The 19648-nt window shown below is 36.8% G+C and overlaps 1 protein-coding gene across 16 annotated transcripts in view; it reads right to left on the bottom strand.

The window, feature by feature from the left end:
• The window catches only part of DOCK9 (dedicator of cytokinesis 9), a 134902-nt gene that overhangs the window by 13946 nt on the left and 101308 nt on the right, over positions 1-19648 (bottom strand). For 8 of the 16 annotated variants that reach the window (XM_063126095.1, XM_063126083.1, XM_063126086.1 and 5 more), the window contains 11 exons: positions 18848-18895; positions 16302-16438; positions 12838-12953; positions 11851-11988; positions 9065-9247; positions 7528-7641; positions 6861-7076; positions 5653-5710; positions 2990-3096; positions 975-1097; positions 511-624 (listed from right to left, as the gene is read on the bottom strand). In XM_063126095.1, the coding sequence (XP_062982165.1) occupies positions 511-624; positions 975-1097; positions 2990-3096; positions 5653-5710; positions 6861-7076; positions 7528-7641; positions 9065-9247; positions 11851-11988; positions 12838-12953; positions 16302-16438; positions 18848-18895 (1354 nt within the window). Of the gene's footprint in view, positions 1-510; positions 625-974; positions 1098-2989; positions 3097-5652; positions 5711-6860; positions 7077-7527; positions 7642-9064; positions 9248-11850; positions 11989-12837; positions 12954-15753; positions 15798-16301; positions 16439-18847; positions 18896-19648 lie in introns of all 16 variants that reach the window. The other 8 variants (XM_063126089.1, XM_063126096.1, XM_063126093.1 and 5 more) reach the window with 2 other exon arrangements.

Consider the following 19648-nt stretch of genomic DNA (forward strand, 5'->3'; position numbering starts at 1 on the left):
AGGAACTCAAACTTTGAGTGGAGTTTCCCCACTGAGTTGACTAACATGTTGTCTGAACTGAGTCAAAGTCATCAAAAAGTTTGATTTTTTGTATAAACATGCAGTACAAAGATAGAACATGTGCAATTTTCTTTCACAAGTGAAATGGAATATTGTTTTCATAAAGATTGACATTCGTGTCAGAAAGCGAACTGACGTATCACACAAAGCACTAAAGATAGTGTTTAATAAAGATGTATGAACGGCCATTAATGGAAAACTTACCGCTGCCTTAAGAAAGTAACAGTAAAAGAAAAAAGAAAAAAGCAGAAAGTTTACTCATGAAGAGATTTCCCATTCATAATACAGTTATATTAGTTCAATAAATAGTTCATTAGTTTCAAATACACCAAACTAGAAGTTCACATATTGTATTAAATGTGTGCTGTTAAAAAGGATACAATGCAATGTATTGCATTCTTTAAGATGCTAAAATGAAGTTGAAGAAAGTCCACACTGAACAGTGCTCACCTGTCCAAAAAAGGCAACTCTGAAATAGGTTCCCAGCAATCTCTTTCCCGACTGCATAACTTCTGTAACTTTGCTGTATGCCCGATGCAATGTGTCATAAAGATGAGCTAGCCTCTAAAAATAAGGGGGAAACATATTTCTGCAAATGTTAACACTAAAATATATAGTATATTCTAAACAGCCCAAAATAGAGCAAAACAAGCTTAAATATCACTATCTCCACCACAGAACAAACTGCCATTTAATAATAGTGTGTGTTTTTATTACTAGCAATGTCAATTGCTTGGAAAACCCAATGGCCCCAATCTAATTGAAGTTAGGCATGACTAAGGACCCTTTCAGTGGGATTTAGCCATAACTGACTTCAGTTCAATTGGCCCCAATATTATCTATTACAAAGTTACTACAACATTAACCCGTATTAAATAAAACCAATACAGTAATCAAAGATTTGTATTAAATACCTCAAAATCTCTCCGCTTCTCATAAATTGGTATTATAAGTTTATAGATGTCAGCAATCAATTCATAACGTTCAGCCTTCCACAGCCCATCTGCACATTGTTCCAGCAACTCCATCAATACATCCTAGTTATAGAAAGAAAGTCAAGTAAATATGGTGTGTTTTTAATCTAGATAGAGATTAGTCAGGACAAATGTAGTCTTATTTTTTCAAGAAGAATAAAAAAGAATTAATTTCCAAAAGCAGTGTATTGTGTAAGCAGAATGTAAAAATACCGTGTTTTCTACAATAACAGACACAAACACATAGCAACAATCTTCAAGAAGTACCAATACGGTAAATATTCCAATATAACTGACTGGTTTTATACAGCTACTTGTCAAGGGAAACTGTGATGCCACTCAACACACTAAAATAATTTGACGTATTTTCCATTGAGTTGAAAGTGAATTGAAAGAATGGCCATTACCAGACATATTACCTTTAGTTCCTTAGAAACAAAAAGTAGATATATAATTTGTAATTTTGCCTTTGATATATATACTAGCTTGCTGTGATGAAATTAGTTTCTGGTAAACTGGAGATAATTGATGTCTGCCGTCTAGCTTGAAGATCACTTCAAATGACTTATAGCCTTATGTAACTGTGTTTATTTTAGTAGATGTCTGTGTTGTGTTGTAAATTGTATAGCGTATATTGTTTCTTTTTCCTTTTCCTTATGTATGTGGTTTTTGTCCTTGTTTTGGTTGTTTTGTGGAAGCATTTGCCTGTTCATGTGTAAGCATAAAGTGGGATGGGGATATGGGTGCGAAAGTAAGCCTCTCCCCATGTGCCCAGCTGCCAGTTAGAACTTTGCGCACTGAGCTTGAAAGTCTGAAAAAGGCTCTGAAAATGCATTCAGCTGAATGCACTTACAGAGCCCCCATGATTGTGGACCCTGCCTTATCAGGCTTTTAAATCACAGGAGCTTTGATGTACTTACAGAACCTTTTTCAGGCCTTTGTGCTCAACTTGCAAAGGAACATTGGGGCTGGAGCTTACGTGCACACCCACATTCCCTCCCCATCTTAGACCTACATGCAAACAGTGAATGCCTACATAGCGCTAGTATCATCATACATATAATTTTAACTGCTAAAAATGCCCTTTTGTCCTGCAAGTTATTAGTTTATTATCAAACGTGGTCTTGCCCTCTTTATTCCTATGACACATGTAGATCTTTAACAGGGTCTAGAGTTCATATGATTATCACGACGAGATAAAGCATTTGAGTAAGTAAATGTGCATGGCTAAGAATATGCAATAAATGTCAGACAAGCAAAACAGTTTCCTCAGCAGCTATAAAGATAAAGTTTTAAAATCAGCTGAAAACTATGCAGAATGTCTCGGTATCAGATTTATTCTTAATTACCATAAAGTCTAATAAAATGCAGCAAACAAAACACAACAATATGATAAAAAGAGAAAGTACAGAGGAACACAAATCCACAGCATTAAAGAGGCGATAGTGGTTGGTTACTTGCAAGCTAGAGGAGCCATTTATTCCATTTTTATTACTTAAGTCATTTTTTATTCTTCCCCCATCTCAATGCACTACAGCCAGTTAACAAATAATGTGAAAATGCCATGAAACTTCCCTATTTCAAAAAGTCATATAAGTTTCTTCCCCTCCTTATCAAGAATGTTACCACGTATCAAATTAGATTTTTACCTTGCAGTGCCATGACATACAAACAATCATATGTCTTATTTGCCTAAACCTATTCCTTGCCTTAAAGGTGTATATAGAATAGCTTGTTCTCTCTGTTTCAATATGTTATAAATTAAATGGTGTAATTTTGTAAACTGTTTATTATTTATATTTTGTGTTTTGATTAATTAAAAAATGTTTTAATGGTGTTATGAGATGGTATGGGAACTGTTTGGGCTAGACAGGAAAATAGATGTTTTAGAAATAAACAGAAAATAAATTATTACTATAATTACACAAAAATAAGCATGAACTAAGTTTACATACTTCATTAAAGTGAACATCCTGCATCCCCACATCTTCCATCATTGAAGCCTCTTCATCTATATTTGGAGTGATTACTCTGAAGCTTATACAACCTTGTTTAAACATTCCTATTTATATAGGAGAAAAATGCATGTATCAATCTCAGCAACTGATCAACTGGGTGGAGGAGGTGTAAATCTCACAAAGCCATTAAAAACTTTGATAGCTACAGGAAAACAGATTTTATTCAAACTGATCTTTGTACAGTTACATCATGGGTATATTTATGGAGCAATATTACTTCCCTAGGTAGTGGGAGCACAAGGAGTGTTTTTAATATCTCTTTCCATAAACTGAGTCTTCCCATCAACTACTATATCAGAGACCACACTTATCAAATAAAAGCATGGAATGGGCTAGTGATAACAGGAATAGATATGGCAGCAATAAGACCAGCAGTAGACTATTTTGCTAAGGATTTGACTAATCAGAAACAACGTTCCAGGGTCTGAACCAATGATTGGGTTCAGATATCACTTTAACCCATGATGGCTTAAAAAGCTACAAACACGATTGGACAAATAAGCTACTGTGCATAATATGAGTCATCCTCCTGCTGCAGTCCTCCTGCCTGAGCTGTGGTGATGTTTCACCCATTGACAACATCGCAGCAGTCTGTTTAAGTTCCCACAATATCCCAATGAGAGAGAAAAGGTGTGGGTATAAAGTACAGCGTTTCCAGCATCCCCCTGTTAAGGGGGTGGTGACTCTGAAAAACTGGAAGTTTGCAAGATTGGGAGAAAACTTTATACACAGTTTTATACACAGTGATGTGATGCACCATCAAAATCTTGTACACACAAAGAAGTGAAAACCTCAGGTGCACCAAAAAGGGGGTGGTGCAAATAAATCCTTGCAGAAACTTGACAAAATCTCACATACAGATGCCTCTTGTAAGGAGGCACCTGACACACCCTCAAAACCATTCAACCCTTTTTTGAGGGGGGGTGTCATTCGCTAAAGCACCATTGTACATTGCCTCCCCCTCCATTGCTGGAGTAGATGATTTAAAGTATAACCAATTGCGCCTTTCTCCCAGCAGACACTGCTGATAAAGGCCATGTAAGCTGTTTCCATTACATAGAGAAGGCCCCTGAAGAACAGAGTGGAAGCAGCGACTTGAACTGCTCTTGCCACGTGACTCTATAGGCAAAGAAATTAATCTACCCTGCCTGACAGACATGATAACCCATGATGGGTTAAATAACCAAGTTTGCAGACCGTGGCTTATTAGCCAAAATACCTAACAGCTAACATAAAACAGCTAACCTAATTGCCCATGATGGATTAAATAAATCACCGTGGCTTATTTATCCCATCATGGGTTAATGTGTAGTCCGAACCCAGTCTATGAATTGCAAGGAGACTTGCAATTTAAAAGGCTCACAGCCTTGGTGCTTCCAAAGCTTAAGACAGAACTCTAGATAGTGGAGGCTATACAGGTCAGCACTAGAGCGGTTTATTTTATTAGCGTTGTAAAACAGATGTGAGGTGAGGTGCCTTTAGTGCAAACAAAAGACTGTATGGATGCCATCCAGATGATAAAACAGTTAACCGCATGGGAGATGCCAACTTTACAGGTCTTACCATGTAAATCAATGCCCAGCCAGGATTGTGGGTGGCAACTGGCTGGTAAAGAACCATATGACTGGCCCCTCCCATATCGTGGAGGGCCTCTAAACATTGTAATAGCACCATGGAATGAACCCGTGGGTATGTGGCCTGCCATATCAGTACTCTGACAATTAAAGACTGCTATGGTCTCAAACAATATGCTTCTCTGCACATTTTACAGGTAAATGTTGGCTGCACCAAATAGTGTTTTAACATCTTCTCTGCCTTTATTGTGTACTGTTTACCATCTATTTGCTGCTGCTTCTTAGCCTAATCTGCAACTTTGGTACATAGTTTCCCTTTTTATAAAATGCCCTTCTCCCTGAGGTGATCCCAACCACTTAGGGAGTGCTTAAGCAGCATGACTAAATCACATTGCCAGATTTGGCTATGTGATAATGTTCCAAGGCCAAACAGTGGGGACAAAAAGAATCTAAATAGGCTTCCTGAAAATGTAACACAGCCAGTCAGATTTAGTTATGTGATGACACCAATTTAGTCTAATCAGTTGAGGACAATGCTTTCTGCCCTCATTTTAAATGGGCAAATATTTTTAGCCTATTTCAGAGGGCACCTCAAATAACTGCTGAAACAATTATTCACTGGGGAAGAATGTTTTTGTTTGTTACTAAATGTGACCTGTTTTGAGCCCTAATCTTATAAAGTAGGATCCTTCCCTCAAAGAGAGTCAAGGTTTACTATTACAGATCATACAGGAGTAGTAAAATTTAAGACTAAAATGCCAGGTTCAAATTCCTGCTCAGGACAAAGCTTATTGGGTGACCTTCGGTTACACCTTCACAATTTAACTGAGGACTGCTGTGAGGATAAATGGGGAGGGAAGAGTAGAGAACCAGATGTACTGCCCTAAACAAACAAATATTCTGTGTGACAGAGTACAATAGTACTTCATTATCATCCTTCTTGCCACAGTTTTACTAAAGTTTTTTTTAAAAAGTTTAACTACCAAGTTTCTGTAAATAATAAAGGAGTAGCTGTGTGGTGCATACCTTTGCGCAGAAGATACTCAGCTACCAGAGCTGCTACATGGATGTAGCACATTGCTGCCTAAAATTTAAACGAAAGTAACATTACTACAGAATACTTTCTAATTCCTTTTGACAAGTTCATCAAAATCTTCTCTCTCTCTCTCTCTCTCTCTCTCTCTGTGTGTGTGTGTGTGTAAGAGAGAGAGAGAGAGAGAGAACTGATTTAATCTTCAAGAAGTCATCTTCAGTTTTAAGAACAATAATACAAGACCATTTTCCTGAATTTACAGTGAGTTTAAAAAGATAAATGCACACATGTAGCATTGGAAAGGATGCAGCATTTAAACAAATATGGTTAAAACTGGTTCAATTCAGGTGTCACAATTCCTAAAGAATGTACTACAGACATTTCTCCTCTTGCTTCCTTCCATGGAGATTCACTGCTCTGTATCCTGGCTTGCTATTTACCACAATTTACCATTATTTCCAGAATCAAGGCTAACTATGAGCTTTATCACACCAGCATTATACTGTGCAATCACTGTGAATTGCATGCAAAGGACTCAGAAGTTTTCCACCTTATAATCTGCTTTGATTGTGAAGTACTCCCATGCATCCTGCCTTAATTGTGCTATAAAGCCAAAAGTTTCACTATATTTATAGCTTTATCCCACCTACCTGCTTCCCTCGGATTATCCCTATAGTGCTAAGATTTCACGGTTGTTGTTGTTTTTGCTACCGGGCGACAGCAATCCTTTGCATACCAGGAATTGAGTTTAAGGGGGGGAAATGTAAAAAATCATTAAAAAAATCAATGGATGACCCAATTCAATTCAAATTTGGTATGCTTAAAGCACTCCCTAATATCTATTACCGTGCCAATTTTGGTGTCTTTATCTTTCAAGCTTACACAGATGTAAGAATTTCTTTTAAATCCTGCTCCTGCACCCCAGCGGCGGCTCGGAAGATACGCTCAAAAAGCAGGGGCTAAATAGGGTGAATCTATTTGCTTTATTGCACAATTAAGGCAGGATGCATGAGAGTACTTCACAATCAAAGCAGATTATAAGGTGGAAAACTTCTGAGTCCTTTGCATGCAATTCACAGTGATTGCACAGTATAACGCTGGTGTGATAAAGCTCTTAGCCCCTACTTTTTGAGCGTATCTTCTGAGCCACCGCTGGGACGTAGGAGCAGGAAATAAATGAAGTACTTTCTGATTTGCTTACCTCTGAAAGATCTCCATTTTTAACATGAATTCTTGCCATGCTATCCAACCATGTCTTTCTGAGTTCAGGTGTACTGGCATAAGACTTTGCCAAACTGTACTGAAGATCTACAAGCATTTCTGGATCATTTTCATGCTCCTTCATTTGTGCTGTAGCCATTAGGACTGTGCGGATGCGTTTTGTCAAATCCTTTACATCAGAAGGGAATGTAGTGTGCTAAAATGTGGAAGAATGACAAAAATGAATATAACAAGAGGCACAAAATAATGGGAAGCTAATCCAGTCAAGAATCTGCTATTCAAAATTCATTTTCAAGAATACTCAGAAAGTATAAAATAGTAGTTGATAGGTGTGGACTATCCATCAGAACACCTCAGCAAAAGATGCATAGATATTTTGTTTACAATTTGGGCATCAAAAATAACCACAACTGGGGGACTGATCTGAAAATCTCAAATTTGTCATCTGGATTTCTTTTGCAAATTCTTTGTATTTCTTTCCCTGGTATATTTTATTCTCCACTTGTATAACACTATAATCTATCTGAGGGTTGATCTGTAAAGATTGTTTGGTGTTAAGGCTCCTGTATCAATGCCAAGGGATTAGAGCTGATGATGGAGACATTTCTTCATAATTTTATACCAACATGGAAAAAGCTGTTACAAACCTTAATAATCCTGTCAGCATTAGCACAGTTATTAATGATGGAAAGCGACTGCTGAAATCTAGTTCCTCCAATTCCAACAACATCTGCAATCAGTTGACTCACAGAAATGATAACCTTGTAAAAAAGGCAGAAACACAAACTTCAAGTTTTTGAACATTACTTTAAGATTTTAGCTTGAAAGAATACAGTGAGTTGAATGCAATGTTAATGCTATAGTAGAGTTAGACCCACTGAAATTAATGGGACTTTGGTTAGTCATGACTAGGAATGTGCAAAGCAGCAAACTCAAGGTTTATCTATTTATTTATTTCATTTTCATTTTCATACCGCCCAATAGCCAAAGCGCTCTGGGCGGTTCACAAAAAACAGTTGCCCAAGTTCTCTGATTTCATCTCGAAGTTTGTTCCAACTCGAGTCTGTTTCAGCTTGCAAGCTTTGTTTTTGCTTTTCACATGAAAATCTGTGCATATTTTTGTGTATTTTTCCAGTTGTACACAGCAATTGTGTGTATCTTTGAAATATATTCATTTTTATCCCATTGATTAAAGCTTGTTTGTGCACATTTACCCAAAATACGCATTTTTCATGTGCATTTTTCAAATGTGTGAACACATTTGTTTAGACCTCGAATCATTCTGAAAGCTTGAAAATGTATGGACTTTGATTATAGATTGTGTTCAAATCTGTGATCAGTCTGGAAAGTGTGAACTGAATCAAATTCTAACAAAAAATGAACTGAAACTAGTTTCTCATACATCCCTAGTCATGACTAACCCAACTCCCAATAGTTTCAATGGGTCCAGTCTTAGTAGGAGTAATATTAGATCCAACCCAATAAAACTAGAATTAAGAAATTGGGACTTTTAATTACATTCTGCATAAGAACAAATCCATTCATTCTTTGTTTTCTATTAATAGTTAATGTCCTTAGTCATTTAATGATCATTTATATCAGAAACTAGTAAACAAATTATTTTTCCTTCTACTTTGGTTTGCATTTTGCAAATGTCATATCACATTACCAAGAAGTGCTTAATTTTACTTGTTGGATAATGTGTCTTTCAGCTTCTTGAAATCATCATTATACAATTTGAAGGGGAGCAAAGAATGCGGTGGGAGCGGATAGATTAGCTTTCCAAATAAAATCCAAGAAGCAAGAATAGCTGCACAATAAAAAACCAAGTAAGATCCTGTCTTCCTGAATATGCTTGACCGTAATTCTAGAAATTGGGAGTCTTCCCTTCAGTGATCGTCCTGACAGGGACAACCATCCTTTCTACTGAAAGAAAGATCTGAGATTAACAAACACTTGTGAAGAAAATGCAGAAATGTAACATAATAGCAGTGTATCAAGTAAGGTGGGTTACATTGTACTACTTTAGTTCCAAGACATGTAACTTAAATTTCTATATATGTATCTACATTTATTCTAATACTATGTTGAGTACACAACATATTTATGACATAACAAGCAAAAAAGTCATGATTTTATCTCTCTAAAACCCATGAAACAAATAAAGCAACGAACTGTACTAACTTGTAGATGCGTCCTTACAAACGATCTCTTTCCTGTGTAATCAAAATTATTTCTCATCAAGAAATAAAGAAGTTGTGAAGCTTCCGTTCGAATTGAACTCAGTTTGGAGTTGCAGCACTTCAAAATTTCATAGCACAGTGCAGAACACATGTCAGCTCTCCCTTCATAAAATGTAGAAGAGAACTGTAGAACACACAAGAACATCGACTCTGTTAAGACTACATTCCTTTTAAAAGATAGGATAAAATGAAACCCTCACCCAAGCCTGGTGCCTTCCCCAACCTGGTGTCCTCCAGACGTGTTGGACTACAACTCTGATGGCCCAGGCTGGCTGGGGATGATGGGAGTTGCAGTCCATATCTGGAGTAAATTATACGAAAAATTATTTCAAATGAAGTTGGTTTTTCATACCCTTACATGCACTTTCATGGACAGGCAAAAATGATAGGAGGCATCAGATCAAACAGAAATTAATTTTATATCAACTGTTACAAAAATGGGATAAGCATAAACCAAGATTAAACCTAGGACTGTCACTTTTGGATCTACAATCCAAAATAAACCAAATAAAACCAGGAAGCAAGCTCAAAACATTCAGCACTGGAAATTGCAAAATAATAATAATAATGACAATAAATTAGGTACAGTGGACAAATACAGTCAAGACAGGAAGTGAGTGTAAAGATAGAAGAATAGAAGAACACTTTCATGGTTTCAACACTACAGATAAAGAGTTTCCTAGTAAAAATACATATCATATTTCTACACACTTAAGAAACAAACAACAGGAGAAATATTAATTAACAGGGAGCCTAAAGAGCTCTTAACAAAGTTTAATACATTAATATGTAATTTTAAAAAAGGAATAAATTCAAGATTTAATAGGATATGGTTTGGGGAATATCAGCTTCTGAATAGATCTGGTCTAATATATGCCACTCTGCTAGGTCCCTTTCTCTAAATCTTTCTGAAAGAGCAATACAATATTAATTCATCACCCAATAGTATTTAATGCAATTGACACAATAAAATATTTATTTATTTATTTATTTATTGCATTTCTATACCGCCCAATAGCTGAAGCTTTCCATAACCAGATTTAAATGTTGGAAATGTAAGTTCCTGGTTAGATGTTTATCACATGTGGTGTAACTGCCAATTTACACAAAATTACTGGATACAAATACTTGGGATCATATTATACACTGTGCTTACACACTTAGTTTAGATTGGGGGTGCAGAAACTTGGGGCCAAATTCAGCCCACCTATGGTCCCAAACCAGCCCTCTGAAATTCCCTAGATGGTCATGCTCCTTTCCCTGATGACTGGCCATTTGGTGATTTTCTGGTGCTGTTTCCGTTTTCTCATTCTAAAAGGTTGAATTGCCTCCCCTGAGGCTTAGTTACTTGCAATAAGAGATTTAAGCTAAAATATGCTGGTATTTTTGGATATTTTGGCCTACCCCTTCTGCCCTGACCTTTTTGCCTTCTGCTTCTCCAAAGTAGAATTTGGATCTTGGGCTGAAAGAGCTTCAACACCTCTGTTTTAGATCCTCTATTAGTTTTATCCAATGTAATGGATGTAGACATCCCTATATACAGGGAAATACACCAATTCGTTGATAGTAGCATAACGTGTATGGGCTAGAAACTGGAAAGATCCCAAGCCACCTCCTGTTCACAAATGATTGGTAAAATATTTGGAACTGGTTGAAATGGACATGATCACAGAAGCAATAGATAAGAATGGGTGAGCACTGGACAATCAATTTATCTAACAAGTAGACAAACTTTATAATATACTGGAATAGGCACTACAGCCATATATTGACCCAAGAAATCTAGGCTAATAATATGTAGACTGTAAGGAAAGTTGCACCTTTTCAGTCTCATTGCCTAAAGGTGATTAGGAAAACAGTAACTGACATCCTAACTGAAGATGTTGCTTTAGTTTATTGTTCTCTAAAAGAAAGCCAAAACACAAGAAGAAATTCAGAATCTGAAGGCTCTTGAAACAAATTTCAGACGTGTGCCTACCTCTCCCAAACAGAAAGCAATTTTGACTTGGACTGTTCCCTGTTTTAAAATGGAGAAGGCCATATTTTTTTATATATTTGTAATGTTTACTGTTTTTAACTTTTGTAAACTGCCCAGAGAGCTTCAGCTATGGGGTGGTATATAAATGTAATAAATAAATAAATAAAATAAATAAAAATGACCTGGATTCTATTTTCTCCTCTCTCCCAGAGATAATCACTCTTAAATCTGATCTGTTTGGTATTGCACATTCCTAATAAAGAAATCAGAAGTACCTGTACAACCCTGACTGACAGATGTGGGTAATACAGTTCTGTACATGTAACAACCTATCATATAATGGGGTCCACCCAATCTAGCAAGTCATATGTAAGCTTATGTCTGCGCACTGGCCCTCTTATTAAACTGAATGGTCAGTCTACTTCTTGAGACAAGTGCTTGATTAAACCCAAACAGTAACTTATCTAGAATCCAGCATTTAGTTCATAGGCCAAAGCTTCATGAACACAGCAGGGGTATACAGACAGTGGCCATTTGTGCACTCTGAAATATAGTCCCTGAAATTTGAAGTAGCTTCTGAATGAATATGGACATCAGTTGTCTGAGAAAAACTCCCCGCCTTGGTGTGTGCACTTAACTGGGTCTTTGCTTTTACTAAAACAAACCACGCCCACCCACCTCATACATGCAATCAGCTAACAGTAACATAACATGCACAATGAAGGAAATAAAAAATTAAGACTACTTACCTTATAAATTAATGATCTTAAAGCATTGAAAACATTTTTTAATGCTGTTTCTGACTGATTTTTTTGCAGAAAGCAAAGGTACACATCGAATACCTTTTTCATCAGAGGATTATGCCCGTAATCCATCAGTAGCTGATTCTTAAATTAAGAGAATGTATATTTTAACTACAACTGCAGAATGAATTACATTAAGGTCTCAGAAGTCGTTCTTTACATTACAGACCAGCCTTCCCCAAACTTGTACCCTCCAAATGTGTTTGACGATGATTCCCATAATTCCTAGGCAGAATGATATACGAAGTTTCCGTTTCTGTGTGCCAAAGGGATGTCACCTCCCCAGGGGCACAAGGCAAACCAATTGAAGCTTTTCAAACCACTTGTATGCCACTGGTTTTCATTACTACAGTACTTGTTAAGAGTAACATTGGTCCCAATTCTGCTGCCCCTTACGCCTGGAATGCTCTTCCAGAACACTTGAGAACTACAAACTCAATCACAGCTTTTAAAACTCAGCTAAAAACTTTTCTTTTCCCTATAGCTTTTAAATATTGAGTTTGTTCTGACTCTATACTGTTAGCTTCACCCCACCCGGTGCCTATTTACACTTCCCTGTGCCTGTTTGCATTCTCTTTCCCTCCTCATTGTTTACTACAACTTTATTAGATTGTAAGCCTATGCGGCAGGGTCTTGCTTTTTACTGTGTTATCTGTACAGCACCATGTACATTGATGGTGCTATATAAATAAATAATAATAATAAATAATAATAAATAATAATAATAATAATAATAATAATACTAGTGTCTTGTGGGGATGGGGTTAAAATGTTACACGATGACATACAGGGAACTGAAGTTTGAGAACGACAGCAAAGAAGCCTATTAATGACTGGAGCAGGACAAACCATTTTAGCTTTACATCTAGTGCTTTTTACAATTTTAAGGGTAAAGCCAATGCTAATATCTGGTTATACATATCTAAACCATACCTTAAATGCCACTGTGAATAAAGATAAGGTATCCAGAATTGTAAGGCAAACTTCAGTGGCAATATTGGCTTCAAGTAAAGACTGGTGAAGGACATCGGCTTCTGCATGGCCATAAGCTGTGGAAATTTGAAGCAGCTGTTACTCTGAACTTTCTACAGACGTTTACAAAACTGCATCCCTTTAAAATTAATAATGCCAATCAAATGGCAGCAGAGTTGAAATTCCTTTGCATCTTACAAAAATACTACAATTGCAGATACAGACCTTAAAGAAAATCAGTACAATAGATAATGTATTATACTTGCACATATTTGCAAGCTCAGATGACATAAATGATTGCTTTATTTTCCAGAGGCTGAGAATACATAAAGTAAATAAATGATGTACAAAATGCAATAATATTCTAATTTACCCCAAATTATAATAGAGACGCAGATGAGATTAACCTACATTTACAATTGCAAAATGTTTTCAGAAATTTTGAGACACACAGAGTTTGGCCTAGGGTATTTTTTCCCAAGTTTCTGATTGTTTTATTAATTAAAATTGGAAACACGTATCACTCTTACACCTTAATATGTTTATGCTCTGAGAATGTAAGATTATGAATTGAGGGTTCCTTTTAGAGGAACCCAGCCTCTATGTTTCTGAGGACATGCCTTCTGATTGGAAGATGGCAAGTCTGGAGCAGAAACTCATGCAGAGAGGCAACATTTAGCCTCCTCTAAGAGTAGATTATTCTGCTGGATCTCTGAATCAGGAGTCTCTAAATGCTCCAATAATACCTGAGTTAAACAGAAGGAAGGAGACACAGCCACAGCAGTGAAACATGCAGAGATGCAACAGACAACTTCCTTCATTGGGATCACAGTGCATTTACTTACATTTTTATCTTGTGCCACACTAGGTTACTTTTTCAGCACATGAATATGCCTCACACACTTTGGGAAATTACAGTAAGGCATTCTATTTTAACTCATCAATGCTACAGACCTAATGATCACTCAACCTAGGTTTGGTTTTGTTTTTAATCACCAAAATCACAAACAGTTGTTGATTTTTATATTGGCAGAGAAATCAACATAGTTAACACTTCTTAGGTTATCTACCTTGCACTCCTATACTTCAACCTTTTAGATCAAATTGTGTAAGTCAAGAAATATTTTTACTCTTACTGCAGTTAACTAAGTTTGCAGCTCTCTTGTATTATTGGAGCAATGAAGAACACCACTAAGATCCTAAGCACAATTCAAAACCAACATTTCTTTCCAGTAAAGAATGAATCAAACTACATTAAGGAAAAAGTTGGCCTTTCTTTATTAGAGGAAGCAGCAGAGAAAGCTAGAATTAAAAGAGTCTTTAAGTGGCAAAGGAATCTTGATAAAATGTGAAATATGGCTCAAAACATACCAAAGAAGAAAACTGAAGTCCTTTTGGAAGATGATGTGCTTAAAGGGTTTTTCTAGATAATAATTTTTTGTACTATCTGACAGGAAATAATAGGAAATTTGGGCCTACATGGTCCTCTGGATTTTGGCCTTCAAGACTGGTAGTATGAGGAAGAAGTATTCAATACTTCAATAAGCTCACTATATTGGAATTTTCAGTATTCAAACAAAGGTATTTTCCCTTTGGTTACCCTAAAAAAAAATGTCTTTTTAAAAGTGCACTTTTAAAATAAATTTTCATGAAAGCTAATTTTTTAAAAAAACCACTAGATCTTGGAAGATTTTGGAAAGGTCTGCTATATTCCTGGATCACCAGCTTGCAGATTGCCACATGCATAGCTTGCCTTTAAAAACTAACGAACACTAATGCCAAATTGCTTATTTGGGGGATTTTTAACCCCCTTTAGATTTTTGATATTTACGTTCCACAGAGATAAAACAAAAATATGTACTATATTACAAGATGTATTATTTTTCTTTTATATTTGCATTAACTATCCAATTTAACAGCAACAAGGAAAACATGAATAAATCCCTCAGAAATCAGACTACATGAATTAGGATTCAGATATGCAACACTTGGATCAGCTACTGCACTACCTAGTTAACCCAAAATCATAACAGATACAAAACTAAATTCATTAATGAAAAATTTGGCTGAAAGGTATTATTAAGCAGAAGTTTAGCTCTTTCAGGTTTTACCTCTCACGTAACTGAATTTGAACTCTAACATTTGGAAGCTACTGACTTTATATTTGTCTGTTATGTATTAGATAGATATATGGCAAGTGCATGTGACAATTTTAGGGGGACCAGAACAGCAGGATGCCCAACCCAAAAAAATAATCGCCCCTCTCTCAACTACAGGGGGTATCTATCTCAGATCTGATGTTTGAAGGAACCCCAATTCTATTTCTTCCAGCTGATTAAAAGCACTCTTCTCCTGGCTGAGCAGCTGAAGAAGTGGTGCTAGCATTGTACCTTTCTATCCACATGCTCCTGACTCTGCTGATATGAATGACCCACAGGTCACGGCCTTCAGATCCTACCTTCCAATTTTACCCCTGGAAGCTTCTTTTTCCCCTCTCCCATAGGAACTAATGGAGTGATTCCCTAAGGCTGCAGAGGAAAGAAAACCTTCAGGGATGAAATTAGAGGAAGGAAACTAAACTCCCCACCCCTCAGAAACATAGCTCATCTTGCGCATTTGTAGATAAATGTTAACCATGCGGAGATACAGATATATGTTAAAATGGTCACCTATATTAACCATGAGCAATATATATGTTTATGGTTAATATGCAGTTTTTATTTCAGCAAGCTTCCTGTACTTGACTTTTGAAACTTCCCAAACTTAAAAAATAGTTTAAGTGATAATGATGCTGCATAAATATTTTCAGAGTTGATTTAAAATAGATTTCATTTCAAGAAATTCCAGCAGAAGCTGACTTCAACCTCATTGTCTTACCATTGTCTACAGAAATTCCAAGCAAACTTGATATTTTTCTCACACTGAAAACACAGAAAAAGTCACTTCATTACTGGGTGCTTCTTCACATCCAAACTAAATCATGGACTTTACGTTTTTCACTGAACCTTTATACTAGTTCAAAGTATTTTCTTTTAAACATTATGCCAAAACATGGTCACATGATCAACCAAGCACATTTCACCATTTGAAAAGGGTTCTGGAGAAAGTGTAGTCAAATGAAATAGTTCCCAATGGCAGCTGAAAGCAAAGGTCTTTCAAGATGAACATCACAGAATATAAATGCATAATTTTGAAGTCTGCCAAATACTACATTATAGAATATTTTGATTATAATCTGCTAAAATGCTGTAGTTAACCATGTTCCACATTGTGTCATCTTTAGTACTGCTACTCAGCAGTGAGCAAAGTTCATTTTGTCACCCAGAAAAATAAAGTCCATGACGTGCTCTGGTGTGGGTTTCAACCTGCCTCTGGTGTCGTGGTACTAGATGAGATTTCAGCTGTTATGATGTCATGGAACTTACTGTGACTAAATGTCAGAGAGTTATCCAGGCTGCTCAGCTGCTGTAATCTGGCATGCATCATCCCTGTTCTGTTACGGGAAACAGGCAATGTCTGAGATTTTCGATCATGAACTATGGGTCCCAACCCCTCCTGGTTCCTGCAAGATGGGTGAAATGGGACAGAAGCAAAAGTTAGACATGTTGCACTGCAGCAGAGAGGGAGAGAGTTAGTTAAGCAGTTCAAGCAAAAAGTCTACAAGAAGATGAAAATAAAATGCAGCCTGTTGTCTATTTTATTAAACATCCTGGTGACATTTTCCAGTCAGCCAAGGCAATTATTTCTGGCCCACAGTGTTTAAAGGATGTGGTGCATATGATTTACTTCCAAACTGGAATAAGCTCTATTTACAGCTGGATGGACAGGAGGTAACCAGCGATAGTGAGAGTCCAAAAGACAGACTAAGTCAAGAAGACTAACTACTTGACAACTGTACTTAGGTTATTTTATAATAGCTAGAAAATAGGCAGCATTCCACAAGCATCACAGCAAGTAACTTCTCAATTCAAAAGCTTCTAATATGCTTTAAAGCAGTAGCACACAGCTGTTCTAGAAATATTTAGTTCAGAGCAGTAGATGTGCTACATCTATAAAAAAAATTAAGTTAGAACTTAAAAAGAGCTTACATGTTGTATAAACTTGTGAAAGAAAGTTAAAGGAGGAGTCAGGGAGTCTTTAGTAAGCACACATGCAGTAAGAGCAGAATTATTTGAAATACTAACAACCTATATCTTACCGAGACAGGAAGGGAGTAGAGCCATATACTTTGTTAAACTTGCCAGCAATCAAGTGAAGGAAATAGAAAAGTGATCTGTGTTAGCAATCAGTACAGACTAACCTCCTAGTGTGTACCACCACCAGAGCTGACAAGAAATGAAAACCAATACCAGAATTACACACATCCCTGTTTCCTCAACATAGGGTGTGCAAAGATTGCATGCACTTTTTTGCTAACACATTCCTTTGGTGCATCTCAATGTGAAAAGTTAATACTTCTTTGTCAATCTCTTCAACAAACCCATGAACATCAGAAACGTGCATAGTTTTCAATGCTTCTACATGCAGCACAATCAAGTGATATATCATCAGTGAAAAAACCTATTATATTAACGAACTCATCAAGAGCTACTGAATACATTTTCTTCCATTTACAAATTGCCCTACTTCTATAACCGTACCAAGTACAAAACACAAGAATTATAGCTAAAACTCAAGGAAATCATAATTTTGGTAACTACAATATGTATTAGACCTAAATACAGGTTGTTGTTTTAACTATCACTGAATACCTTAAGATAATGCTATAATGAATAAATGAAGGCATTTTCCCCCTCACCCTGAGAAATATCAACACAAGTATTGTTGTCAAAGTAAAGTCTTAGGACTTAATTTTCACAAAAAGCAGTACTAAAGGCAAACCTGTGTCTGCAAGGTACCACTTCAGATTATAGGTGATAGAAGTCAGAATATCAAGGAGATGGCTAAAACCCTTCTCGCAACATCAAATTCATTGTGTACAGGCATATTTATTTATTCATTCATTTATTACAGAGGAGCTCTCATCCAGAATCTTATTTATTGCCTTAGCTATTTTGCAAGAACTAAGCCAAAATGTGATGAATCTAGCTTAACAAATCCCTAGCTGAAAGAAATCCAGCCTACAGAGGACCCCAATGGTTATTTTTCCTTGGGAACAGGCTGGAGAGATGGGTAATACATAGCAATACAAGTGTTGCAACAATTAAGGTGGGTTTAGAATATACATTCAACTTTGTTCACAGAACAGCATGCTCTTCTATATTTTGATATTCCCATGCCTTCTTTGAAGATGTTGCCATTGTAAAAAGTGGAAGGCAGAATCAACAAATAGCCAGGTGAGATTGTTTCTGAATAATTCCTTGAGCAGAGGGAAATAAAAAGCAACAATGTATGTTGCATTTTCCCCAATGTATTAGAATTACGATTTCCTGTGTTTGTGTCTGGAATAAACCACTTATTCATGAGGTGGCTAACAAGCTTATGAGAAAAGGAGTGGAGTGTTTTGGAAAATTAAAATGCTGCAGCAATCCAGGTAAACTGCCACTATGCGGTGGTAGACCAGGGTGCCCAGCATGGATGTGATGGAGAGGCAAATGTGGGAAGATCATGCTTTGCTCAGTGCAATCAGAGTGCATCTAGGGAAATAACAATTATTTCCAGACAACAATCATTCAGGTGCCATGCATGGGCTTGGTTGGTCACATTCAATTTAGCCACAACTGTGTGTAACCTTTACAGTAGCAATAATCAATATAACATTCTATGGCTATGCAGTGTAACAATTTGGGCTGAGGTTTCAAAGTCAGAACATAACTACAATAAGAAACCACAGGGTAACATGTGCCAAGGACTACTAAGTCCAATTACTTACCCTCCAATCAACAGGCTTTGCTTTCGAGTGTTATTCAACTGACAAAAATTTAAAGCATTCTGTTGCAATACAATCACACAGTTAAGTTATACACAGTACCTGGCTATATATCGTTTCCCCATGTATTGAAATTGATGTAAGCACACTCTGCAAAGAACACAGTAAAGGTTATTTCAGTTTTAAATTTAGATATCATTTTGGTAAAAAAAACTTATCTGGCATTGTTGCCCCAAAGGCAGTGTATAATATAATTAAATAATTAACTTGAATAATTGTTCACCTTTTCCTCCTTCATAACTGTACATATCTTCTCCTACACTATACTACCATGTTGCAGTCCCCCAAGTCATTTTAAGGGTGATCTGGGATCCACCCTGTTTTCAAAGCTCCCAGTAAAAGGGGTCTTAATTGGAGCGGGGAGGGGTACGTGGCAGCAGACAAGATGGGTTCTCTCACCAAGTTCCTTGGGATATGTGCTGGAGCCAGCTGGAGGACCAAGGGGGAGAACAACCCATGGTAAGCCCAAACAATTGTCAGGCTCACTGTGGGTTGTCCCAATGACAACTCACATGGCATATCTTATTTCATATGGTGGGTTGCTGTGCTGTGAGAACTCAGCCAGGATGTTGTAGCTCCTAGAACTACTAGTGCTACTTTATTGAAATAGTTATAGCCCACTTTACAGTCCAACCAGCCCTCAAGGTAGTATATAAAAAGAAACATAACATTAAAACAAATTAAAAACAACAAGCCAAAGGGAACAAAAATGTATTCACCATTGGCCTGAAACTGAGGGAATTCCACAATCAGGAAGTAGTTATGGGGAAGGCGAAGTCCTGCAGTCTCATCATGTGAATGGCCAGTGTGATAGAGCGCGTGTACACTCAATCCCCAGCTTTT

Source organism: Elgaria multicarinata, chromosome 5, assembly GCF_023053635.1.
Source record: "Elgaria multicarinata webbii isolate HBS135686 ecotype San Diego chromosome 5, rElgMul1.1.pri, whole genome shotgun sequence".
Classification (NCBI taxonomy): Eukaryota; Metazoa; Chordata; class Lepidosauria; order Squamata; family Anguidae; genus Elgaria; species Elgaria multicarinata.